Source organism: Littorina saxatilis, linkage group LG17 (assembly GCF_037325665.1).
Source record: "Littorina saxatilis isolate snail1 linkage group LG17, US_GU_Lsax_2.0, whole genome shotgun sequence".
NCBI classification, from domain to species: Eukaryota; Metazoa; Mollusca; class Gastropoda; order Littorinimorpha; family Littorinidae; genus Littorina; species Littorina saxatilis.
Genome location: NC_090261.1, coordinates 1,510,759 through 1,523,249, shown reverse-complemented (window position 1 = coordinate 1,523,249; position 12,491 = coordinate 1,510,759). Strand labels below are relative to the sequence as shown.

The 12,491-nt window shown below is 43.2% G+C and overlaps 1 protein-coding gene across 2 annotated transcripts in view; it reads left to right on the top strand.

The window, feature by feature from the left end:
* Positions 1-4,933: 4,933 nt before the first annotated feature.
* LOC138952670 (uncharacterized) overlaps positions 4,934-12,491 on the top strand; it is a 28,164-nt gene continuing 20,606 nt past the window's right edge. Inside the window, exon 1 of one of the 2 annotated variants that reach the window (XM_070324369.1) lies at positions 4,934-5,250. In XM_070324369.1, coding sequence (XP_070180470.1) covers positions 5,226-5,250 — 25 coding nt within the window. In that variant the 5' untranslated portion in view covers positions 4,934-5,225. Of the gene's footprint in view, positions 5,251-6,032; positions 6,126-12,491 lie in introns of those variants that run through there. The other variant, XM_070324371.1, reaches the window with a different exon arrangement.

Genomic DNA, 12,491 nt, shown 5'->3' with positions numbered 1-12,491 from the left:
ACGGTCTTGCTGCGTTGCATTGCGTTCAGTTTCATTCTGTGAGTTCGACAGCTACTTGACTAAATATTGTATTTTCGCCTTACGCGACTTGTTAATCTTGCGGACAACGAGTGACACACCGACAGACAGTCTGACGAACATCAGAACAGAAGGCGGACAGACAGACAGACAGACAGACAGACGGACAGACCAGCGGTGATATCATCAACACATTGGACAAATAGGCTAACATTAATGTGATCTGTAATAGGCAGGATCTGTTCACGAGTCATGAGACTGAAAACGAATTGACTGTTTGGGGTATTTTTGAAATACATTGCTTGATTGACACACAGAGTGCATCAACCTAGACAGCTAAGGACTGGACACACAGAGTGCATCAACCTAGACAGCTAAAGACTGGACACACAGAGTGCATCAACCTAGACAGCTAAGGACTGGACACACAGAGTGCATCAACCTAGACAGCTAAGGACTGGACACACAGAGTGCATCAACCTAGACAGCTAAGGACTGGACACACAGAGTGCATCAACCTAGACAGCTAAGGACTGGACACACAGAGTGCATCAACCTAGACAGCTAAGGACTGGACACACAGAGTGCATCAACCTAGACAGCTAAGGACTGGACACACAGTCAAAAGCATTCACGTTGACACCAAGCCACAGTCGTCTACTGTCGCCTAACCTTCTCTCAGTTCCGCTTGTCGCACAATGTAACCTGTTCTATCCTTAGCGGATTATGACTTTATTCAGTTATTCTGCAGAAAAGACAAATGCTGGAGAAAAAACGTTCTTTTCTGCAGCATTTCTGCATAATGTCATCTTTTGCCAAAGCAGCGGTTTTTTTCTGCAGCAAAACATTTTACTGCAGTAAAATTGAAATCAAGAATGCTGCAGTAAAACGGTGCTGTTGTTTTACTGCAGAAAACCTGTTTACATTTTTTCTGCAGCATTTTGTACTGGCTCTTGGCGGATTATGACATTATTCAGTTATTCTGGAGAAAAACCGAAATGCTGGAGAAAAACTGTCTTTTCTGCAGCTTTTCTGCATAATGTCTTCTTTCGCCGAAGCAACGTTTTTTACTGCAGTAAAACAGTTTTTCTGAAGCATAATGTTTACTTGGTTTTCTGCAGCATTATTGCAATTAACTTTTCCTTCAGAATAGTCTGTGACAGTTTTTCTGGAGAAAAACGAACGACCTTGTAAAGTAGCGTTTGTATTCGTCGCCCCTGGGATAGTATAATAGTTTGTAACTATTGGTAATTCTGGATGAGTCCATCTCTCGACAGAGGGGGGCTCGCGTGCTCCAACATTATAATGAGCCAGTACAAAATGCTGCAGAAAAAGTGTAAACAGGTTTTCTGCAGTAAAACAACAGCACCGTTTTACTGCAGCATTCTTGATTTCAATTTTACTGCAGTAAAATGTTTTGCTCCAGAAAAAGCCGTTGCTTCGGCGAAAGATGACATTATGCAGAAATGCTGCAGAAAGGACTGTTTTTCTCCAGCATTTCTGTTTTTCTGCAGAAAAACTGAATAATGCCAAAATGCTGAAGAAAAAGTGTAAACAGTTTTTCTCCAGTAAAACAACATCACCGTTTTACTGCAGCATTCTTGATTTCAATTTTCTCCAGTAAAACAACATCACCGTTTTACTGCAGAAAAAAACGTTGTTCTCGCCAAAGATGATATTATGCAGAAATGCTGCAGAAACAAACAGTTTTTCTCCAGCATTTCTGTTTTTCTGCAGAATAACTGAATAAAGTCATAATCCGCTAAGGATACTGTTCGGTAGTAGGTGTACGACTTTCGCTTTCTTGTCAGGGCTGTGTCGTAAATGTCCAAACAAACAGTCCAGATTATCCATAACTTGCAGTGCCTTTTAGATAACCCCCTCTAGATAACTCCTCCCCCCTCACCACACACACACCCACCTATAGGTAATTACCCGCCGCATGATTAATGACTCTCAAAAGTTGATTGCTGTTTCAGAACAGGGTTGATGAGAGCCGCGTGGAACTTCTCTAGATGTAGGTTAGTGGGGTGTCGAGCACCCACTTGTGAAGTAGCTGTGGGTCACGCTCACATCTTGTTGACATGATACTGAAAGTCTACATGCAATCCACAAAGTCATTCTCTTGGCTGCCATGGTGATGGAAACACTTTACATAAATCAATTTGGTTTGATCATTTTGAATGGGGAAGGGAAACATTTGTCAGGCAAGCCTTCTTTTCGAGTTGCGCTTATTTATTGTGACCGGTGTAACACGAAATGTTTACTCCACGAAAAATTTACTCCGGAGTAAATATTTCGTACGAAATTCTTACCCCGAGTACACTTTTCGTACGAGAAAAGAACTCCCCAAGGCATGAAAAAATTACTCCCTCCACGAAATTTTTACTCCCCATTTTTTTTTACTTCCAGTACAAATCTCGTATGCAAAAATGGGATGCGGGCGAAGGGATAATGCCAATAAGTGATCTCGCGCACACGAATGTCGCGCTACCCTCCTTCCACCCCTTCCACCACCAAGACTAACAGGGGACAAGGGAGTAAAAATTTCGTACACCTGGCATGGGAAGTTAAATTGCTTGTGTTTGGGTGAAGTAATTTATTCGTTATTTATTCGTCAGGGGAGTAACATTATTGTACGAAATGTTTACTCGGAACTCACCTGTCTTGGGGAGTAATTTTCTCGTGAAATGGGGGAGTGCTTTTTTCGTAAAGGGAGTAACTTTTTCGTACGAAATGTTTACTCCGGAGTAAAAATCTCGTGGGAGTAATTTTCTCGTGTTACACCGGTAGTGGGTTTTGGCGTGAATTGTGGGTTAGTGTTGGGTTCCCTTTGAACGCACTCTTTGACAGAATGTTGTAAACATATCACTTAATTTATTCACAATTTAGTTGACAAAGATTGAAGACGTATCTCACTGAACAGCCTTAGAATGTAAAATCGGTTCGCGGCTGACACTGTTTTCATATCCTTGATCCCATAGTTTAAATATGAATGTGCTTATTTTAATCTTTTTTGTGTCATCCTGAGCCTTTCGGTGTATGTTTAGCTAAAGAGGCATGATATCGATATACCAGCAATTTTGTCAGCAACCTTTTTGATTGATCAGCTTGCTTGCGTGAAATATTAATTGCCTGGGTTTTTTTCTTCTCCAAAACTGTCCATCTTGGAAAGAAAATAAGCTTTGAGGAGTATTTTAGAATGTTTTAAGACATTGAAAAACTGATCGATCCATCTCGTAGAAGTATTGGAGTCGTCTCCATTTCGAGGCAGTTATATAGGTCGACAAAACTTTTGACGTATGTCTCTTGACGCCATCTATTTTTGAAAACAAGGGGGGAAGTAGAAATGCTTCTTGGAAAATGTGTAGACTCTTTTGCAACTATTTTTGGGGCTATTCCTAGTTGAAGAAATCGTTTTCCCCAGAGTGAAAAATTCTAACTGAAGTGCAATTTCCCCAATCAAATGCAGAAACTAGGCTATGTAAATATGCTCACTTAGGAATGACTTTCTGACTGCATTTGCTGACAGTCATGTTATGTTGTTTCACACCATGCATGATCCAAACGGAACTAAGACAGGACAGTCATGAGACATGTACATGTACAGTAACGAAACTTTCTCTCAGTTCCCGTCGTGATATTGTGCGACAGGTTCAGTCGTACAAGTCGATATTATTTTGCCGCTTGATCCGGGTATGTGGTAAACGTCGTTAAACAAGCAGTCCAGTCTGGCCATAACTGTCACTTCTCTCTGCGTAACGGCTTTCCTCGCACACATGAAGGACACTTGACTTAAACGTGATTGCCGTTCGACAAAGGGGTTGATTAGAACCATAGGGGGAATTCTCGGGGATACAGGTCTGTAGGCTCGGTCAGCAGGAGCGTGTGTCGTCACTGACGGTCAAACTGTGATCTAACTTACCACAGAGAAGGGTGTACAATAAAACACACCGGCTAATTCTGTTGGCCGCCCCGGTGCTTGAAACGTTCGGTGTGGAATGTTGGTTCACACAGTTTGTGTGTACACCACTTCGTCAGTCACAGTGCAATATGCTGGACAAGTCAAAATGCCAACAAAATGTGCGTTTTTGTGTATTGTAGCTAAACAAACTTTGTGCACAAATGTTCTTGTACATTTAACACTTTTTACTCTGAACAGCGACACACATAGCTATATTAGCTTACTTCAGCTATTTATAGTCCACCCAAAAAAGAGGCGAAACAGTCGCTGAATACGATATCAAAACATTTAGTCAATCTGTTGATCTGAAACTGTAGGATCGACACTAGAAATCATGGATCAGTCATTGCCGAGACTAGTAAGCCCTGGCCAGCCGAAACTCGTAAACCGAGACACGTCTCCGTCTCCACAGAGCATGCCAACATTGAACCTAATTTGCATAAAACTCATGTTTCTTTTATCTAGAACACATTTACAAATCAAACACATCATATCTAAATATTGGATTCAGGAAAAATAATTTTCGTAATAAGTTTTACACACATGCATATACACTTGCAAACACACGGCCACTTTTTGATTCCCATTTTGTCAAATATTGTCTTTTATAGAGGCGTTTTTTCTGGGGGGGGGGGGGGGGGGGGGAATGTGATTAAATGTAAAAAAAAAAATTAAAAAGCCAAGAAAGAACGAAATTAAATGGGAATGCTAAGACAAAGAAACGAGAAAAACTCAAAAACAAAAATCAGAGAGAGAGAGAGAGAGAGAAAGAGAGAGAGAGAGAGAGAGAGAGAGAGAGAGAGAGAGAGAGAGAGAGAGAGAGAGAGAGCTAAATCAACCATGTCAGAGTCGATGTCTGTGTTGAGTATTTCATCAAGGAACCTGTTCTGGTCAAGTTGATCCGATAGTCACATGACGGATCGATACTAGTGTCCAATCCTCTAAGCCACCGAATGCATTGGTTCCAAAGTGACGTAGGGTAAATCAGACAGACGTGTACGTTTAAAATTGTATTCTAAAGACTGCGCTCCGCTGAGTCGATACCTGTTTGCTGCATGCAGTGGAAGGAACTGCCGTCCGAACTAAAAAAAAAAAAATGTATTGAATTTGACCAACAGAGTTTACGTTTGAACGCTTGAACGGTTTGAAACTGCGACTGGAAACGAACGATTTTTCATCATTTTGTGGAAGTTTGGACGATTTGAGACGAGAGACAACCAAGAAACTCGTTGTGGGTGATACGATGCGCTTTGACGGAAAGGAAAGACGTGAGTATAGACATCTTTTCTCTCTTTTTTACCCGTTCCGATTTTACTTATCATATCACTCCTGTATTCTTGACATCGTTTGAAGCAGGGTTAGTACAGGTCGATTTTCTGAGGGCATGTTTTATTTGTTTTTGATGATAACGCGTTTTTGTCTGTGCGTTTTTTGTGTTGTTGTTGTTGTTGTTGTTGTTGTTGTTTCCTGTTTTCCCGCAGCTTCTTTCTGTTCGATTAAAAAACAGAGTTTTCTTCGATAGGGTTCAAGCGTGCTGAAGTGGGCTTTATAAGAGTGTTGTGCGGTGGACTAATTATTAAGTTGATGGGTTGCTGGTTCTGACAAAGTAACTTGTGACCAGACTTATGAATACGACATTGGTCCTGAGAATGACAAGTGCATGTTTGTTTGTTTGTTATGACAAAGTAACTTGTGACCAGACTTATGAATACGACATTGGTCCTGAGAATGACAAGTGCATGTTTGTTTGTTTGTTATGACAAAGTAACTTGTGACCAGACTTATGAATACGACATTGGTCCTGAGAATGACAAGTGCTTGTTTGTTTGTTTGTTTGCTTTTTGCTTGTTTGCTGGATGTGTGTATGTGGCAAGTCTTTGTAAAAGAACCAAGAAAGGTAGGAATGCAGAGATGATAAATGACCCCGGCTTGTGGTCAGCTTGGCACAGGACAACATTATCACGTGTGTCCGCTCACCTTATCTGTCCGGTGCTCGTGATCTCATTGACTATCTGACATGCAGCCGCGCGACGTTGGAATGTCCGTTGTCGCCACCTCCGTGGGGCTTTGCGCGGCTTGCGTGTGATCGCTGTGTTCCTCGTCCCTTGTGCTGCTTTGGGGTTCTCTGGGAGATTAACCTGAGGTATGTAAAAGAAGAAAAAGAAGCAAAACGTATGTAATAGCAACATTCGGCGCGAAGGAATATTCGTTAAGTTAGGTTAGAGATATTGTCGGGCTTCTCTCTGTTGAATTGTCGCACGGGTTTCGCTTTCTTGTTTGTAGGCTAGGAAGCGTTTGGATGTGTGCCAAGTAATTGCTATAAAATTCATTTTAGGTGCAGTTGATTCATTTCAGTGTGCCTGCACACATCTAATCGAGTTGGCCGGGAAAAAACCATGCGAAGAGTCCGAAATATCGTACATTTTATTTTAGTTTTCGGAGCGACAGTTTTTCACAAGCTACCCAAGGAAACTATTCAATAACATCACACGACAGCTTAATCAGCATGGCGTCTCTCTCTGGCGCCATGATGGAAGCGCCTGGTCAAAGCACATCAGAGGTAAGAATTGACTCGCATTCTGTTGAGAAATAACTGTTTCAGCAGCCGTTTATGTAGATGCACACATGTAGTTGTATTATTCACACAGTGTTGATGTATATCGCCGTGTAAAACTAATCCGGCAGGTCACGGTGTGTGTTTAGATCTACACGTGTGTTTGGCACCGACTGATTTCATCTCCATTTCTCACTCCCTGTTGGATAGGATGATATAGTATGAGCTTCTCGTGAGAGTCAGTAAACAGTTTATTGGTCTCATCTATGTATAGATATATTTGTTTGTTTCCCAGGGGCGCATTTCACTGCTCGCATTATAATGATAATTAGGCGATTGCAGATTCAGTCTTTGTCTATGTGCCTTGTGAAATTATGTCCATTGAAAACAACGTAAATCGTGCATGTGACTGTTAGGTAATACGTTTTTTGCATGTTCAGCTTCACCTACTTACGTTGCGTTTATTTATTAATCTGTGCATTTGTTAGTGGATATGTACATGTATTTCTTTCAAGGTTACCTGACATTATATCAGTGCATTCAATGACACTGAAATTAAGGATACAACACGAAGACAATTCTTACAGTATTGTTTCTGTTTCTTTTGCAGGAGTTTCCGAAGCTTCCAGATCCCATTTGTGTAGTTTGTCTCCATGAAATTAGTGTAACTTCGACCGAAAAAGTGACACTGGGAGAGAAAGGCTGTACCTCCATAAACTCTGTGAGTAAGGAGCTCGGGGATGCAGTTCACGCAGAGGCAGGAGATTCTGTACATAAACGTTAACGCTGTCGAACGTCCTGTACGCATAAAAAAAAAGATTGCAGGCAAAGTTAAAGGAAGTTCAGGACTTACCTTCAACCCGAAAACGGCGATGCATAAGGCCAAATGTCATGAACGTACAACCACTATGTTTGTTCTGTGAAAAAGGGGAGATACGGCTGAACAAGGGAAGGAGAGGTCTTGTGCCTCTCAGGACTATGCAGTTCCAGCAGACAGTGCTTGAAACGTGTGAGAGCAGGGCTGATTCATGGGCGCAAAAAGTCAAAGCTAAAATAGAATATGTGCAAGACTGTTTTGCTAATGACACAGTCTATCATAGTGTGTGCTACACCAACTTTAGTACTGGCAAAAATATTCCCCAAATGTGTCATGACGATGTGCAACACAAGATAACTCTTTGTGCTGGGAGGCCTGAAGACAAAATCCGTCTTGAAGCATTTTCTCATATTCCTCAGTACTTGGAATCTTTTGACACAGCTCAAGTCACAGTGAGAGACCTAGTAGAAGAGATGAACAAATTATTGAGAGACTCTGAATGTCAAGCTTACTCTCATAGGTACATGCAAATAAAACTAATGGAGCATTATGGTGATGAAATTGTGTTTGCGCAATCCAGCAAGAAGGCTGATGTCATCTCCCTTAAAAGGACGGCACATACAATTCTACGTGACTTTTATAAGGAAGCAAGAAACTCTGATTCAGAAACAGAAGCAATACGACTGATTAAGGCTGCTGCAAGTCTCATCAGAAGTGATATTGCATCGTTGGCAGGTACAAAAGACGTCTATCCTGACACAGAATCAATCAGGGATCACCAGAACTATGTGCCACACTCATTGACATAATTTCTGCAGCATGTGACAAAGAAAGAATGCAACCTGAAAATGTCAGCAATAGGACAAGCTATCATTCAGCTCAGTAGGCCAAACACTCTTATTGCACCATTGCAGTTTGCTCTTGGCGTGCAAATGCACCGATCATTCGGTTCTCGGTTTCTGATCGACACCCTCAGCCACCTTGGCTTTAGCTGTTCTTACACAGAGGTACGGAAATTTGAACTGAATGCTGCGCAATCATATGGCATTGATCTCCCACCTACTACCGAAAGCAACAGTGTTCAGTTCATTGCAGACAATGTTGACCACAACTCGGTGACGCTGGATGGAAGACACACCTTCCATGGTATGGGTATTATGGCCACTATCACCCCTGGTGTCAACACAGCCCGACAAATACCACGACGAGAAGTCAGCATGAAAGACATCAAAGCCATTGGACAGATCAACATCAACTTCTACAGGTAACGGTACATTATGCACATATCTTTGTAAAATGGCTTCAGTTATGTATATTCTTCCACATCCATTTAACAAGAGTAGGGCGTGTGTCTACACTACTGATGGAACTTTGACATAATGCAGATCATTTTGACTAGATGGCATGATTATCTTACGTCGAGTGTGTGTGTGTGTGTGTGTGGGAGGGTGTTGTTGTTGTTGTTGTGTTGTGTTGTGTTGTGGTGTGTGTGTGTGTGTGTGTGTGTGTGTGTGTGGGTGTGTATGTGTGTGTGTGTGTGTGTGTGTGTGTGTGTGTGTGTGTGTGTGTGTGTGTGTGTCAGAGAAAGAGAGAGACAGACATAGTGAGAAAAATGTGGGTAAGTAAGAGACATTTGAATTTAGTTTCCATGCTTCTTTTTCAGGTCTGATTGGGCAGGACTGAAAGCATTGGTCTTCCACGAAACTCCCACCATCCAATCGGACGACGACACTGTCAACCTTGACCTGTTATGGACAATTTCATGGCCGCTGAAGTCGCCGTGCCCACTGTGGAATGGAATGATGCAAATGATGCACGACGGAGAACATCCTGGGAAGTCAAGTTTCATCTTCTTACCAATGATTGATCTTAGTTCCACTGACATGTCATGCATCTATTCCACGCTGAAGTTTGTTTGTGGTCAAGCTTTCAAGAACAAGGTTGCTCCCATCTTGACCTTTGACCAGCCGCTCTACATAAAAGCACTTTCAATCACCAGAAGTGAGAATGCCGACAGTGAGTTGCAAAATCTCATCTTGCGTCTCGGAACTTTCCATCTTCAGATGAGCTTCCTGGGCACAATAGGCTATTTGATGGCGGGATCTGGTCTCCAGGAACTGCTCGAGGTGCCATTTGCTCCAAATGCAGTTGTACATATGCTGACTGGGAAAGCCTACGCACGAGCGATCCGGGCACATTTGCTCACTGATTCTGCGCTTCATGCCCTTCTGATGGCAGACGCTTTCCAGGTCCCTCAAATTTTGTTTTGCCCAGAGGAAGAAGAATCCAACAGAGACGAAGAAGAGGAGTCTGAAGGCGCATCTCTTGCTGCAGTTTTGGAGCTGTCACCAGAACGCAGCGAACTTGATGGGCATCTAGTGGAGGACCTGGGTCATGACGATTTGAACACAGCTAAGAAACTCCTGCAAGATCTCTTTGCGGGCAGCGTATCGACTGATGAAGCTATCAGACATGAAGTCGTCCCTCTCATTAACAGCAAGCTAGTCCAACAAAAGGAAATGCTATCCAGCAACAGAACGGCGGCGTTATGGATTCAGTACATGCAAATGATTGAAATTCTTCGAAAGTCAATAAAAGCGGAAAGAACTGGCAATTTCAAACTTCACTTGGAATCTGTTCAGGACATGTTGCCGTTTCTTGCAGCATCTGGACACAACAATTACACAAAGTCTGGCTGGCTGTATCTTCAACAGATGCTTGATCTTCAGGATACCCACCCAGAAGTGCACGCGTTCTTCAGCAGAGGCCATCATGTCGTGAGAAGAACTAATCGTTTCTGGGCAGGGATTTCTACTGATCTTGCAATTGAGCAAGTACTCATGCGGTCTGTGAAAAGCAATGGTGGTCTCACTCGGGGTACTGGAATGGGGGAGGCAGAACGACTTGTTTGGCTACTGTGTATGCCTGCCTGTGCAGAAATCCACGACGCAATGCAGTCTGTCACAGACGTTGCATTCCGTTCTAGCGAGCAACAAACGCAGCACAAAGAGTTGAGCGTGGCAAGGCAGAAGCGAGATCACACAGACATTCAGCTGATCTTGAGATATCTGCTTGATAGGAACCCTTTCACTGTGGATACAGCCCTCCGATCCATTTCAAGCGGAAAAGAAGCTGAAGCTACTGTGAATGCAGAACAAGCAAAAGGCGTAGGAAACAAGATTCTGAGCAGCATGATCGGAAATAATGTTGTGGATTTCACCTTTAAAAAGAAGGATCAAGCTGTAACCATGGCTCTGAAAGCCAAGTCGTCCAATCTGCATGATGATCTAGTACATGTTGACTCCATGCTGTTGTTCCAGAGACTAGTGACAACTGTGAAGAACACCAACGGATGTCTTGAGGACGCCTTTGCCTTTGAGATGTGCAGTGTCCCAGCATCGCTGTTTGATTCGGGTGGTCTGCCAAGACAAGGTACCAAGGCTGCACTGGCAACTTACATCTGGACTTCAACAAAGCAGGTAAATGGTGTTATTCCTGATGATGTAACATATGTCATCGATGGTGGCTTGCTGTTGCACCTTCTGCCCTGGTGCCGTGGTTCAACATACAACCAGCTTACTCAGAGTTACGTAGACTTTCTCATTCGTCATTTTGGCAAAGGAACTGTTGTTTTTGATGGATACAGCTGCGGACCTACCACCAAAGATGCAGCCCATTTGCGAAGAACAAGCAGAGCCAATACAGCATGTGCCATCACTTTTGAGGGTGACATGGTCCTGTGGGAACCAAAGGAGCGCTTCCTGACGAATCCAAACAACAAACAGCGGTTCATCAACCTCCTTAGTTCCCGTTTTTCACAGCACGGCTTTGACACTGTCCATGCAACTGGTGATGCTGATAGGCTCGTCGTAAAGACTTCTCTGGATTTGGCAAGGAAGGGAAACGTGATTCTGGTTGGCGAGGACACCGATCTGCTCATCCTTCTGTTGTACCATCTTACGCCAGATCACTGCCCCGTCTTCTTCACATCAGTGAGATCATCGACAGCAAAATCAGCTGCAAAAGTGTGGGACATCAGAAAAGTCCAGACTGTTCTTGGATCTCAAGTTTGTGAGAACATCCTGTTTGCGCACGCCTTTGGTGGATGCGATACAATTAGCAGTCCATTCGGGATTGGAAAACCAGTGTGTTTAAAGAAATTGACCCAGTCAACAGTGTTCGTGCAGCAGGCCCATGTCTTCAGCGCCAGTCCTTGCAGAGACACTGATGAGCTGATAGGAGCAGGAGAAAGGGCCTTTGTAGAACTCTATGGGGGAAAGGAAAGAGACACTTTGAACTTCCTCCGCTACATCAAGTACATGCAGAAAGTCTCTACATGTACCTCATCGTTTCAGCCCTGCAAACTCCCACCTACATCAGCAGCAGCTAAATTCCATTCCATGAGAACATACTTCCAGGTGCAAGAATGGATGCACTTGCATCAAGAACAGTTCCTCCTGGATCCGATGGACTGGGGATGGGAGATTGTTCAAGGCGCCATGCTTCCTATTCTCATTGACATTGCTGCTGCTCCTGGTGATTTACTCGATGTCATCCGATGCAATTGCAAGACAGAGTGTCGAACAGCAAGATGTTCATGCCGAAAACACGGCCTCGTGTGTACGTCTGGCTGTGGAGAGTGCAGAGGGGAGAGCTGTGCCAACACTGTGACCGAGGTTGCCTGTGTCGGTACATCAGACGATGAAGACGGGCTTTAGCGTAAGTACGAGGTCATGTTGAATAGAGTGTGCGTGTGCATGTTCACATGTGTATTGCAACAGTAACGGGTAAAGAAGGGAGAATATCAGCACAGTAATTGTCAACTCACATACCTGTCAAACGCGACCCGGGAGACGCGCCCTGTGAAACCACACCAAATGCGCTAGATTTGAGCTTCGGCTACGTTATTTCGCGCTAAATAAATACAATTGAACCGATTTATCAACTGAATGTGCTTTTCTTACATATTATATGAGTGACATATGGCACATCCCTTAAAATAAGACATGTTATAGACGTGAGAAGTGAGGGACGGAGCATATTCGGAATACCGTTATTGCGCAGTTGTCATCATTCTTTAAAAGCTTCAAAAATATAGTTCGCATGGGAAAACGTTGGCCAACTCTGTTTTACCTGAT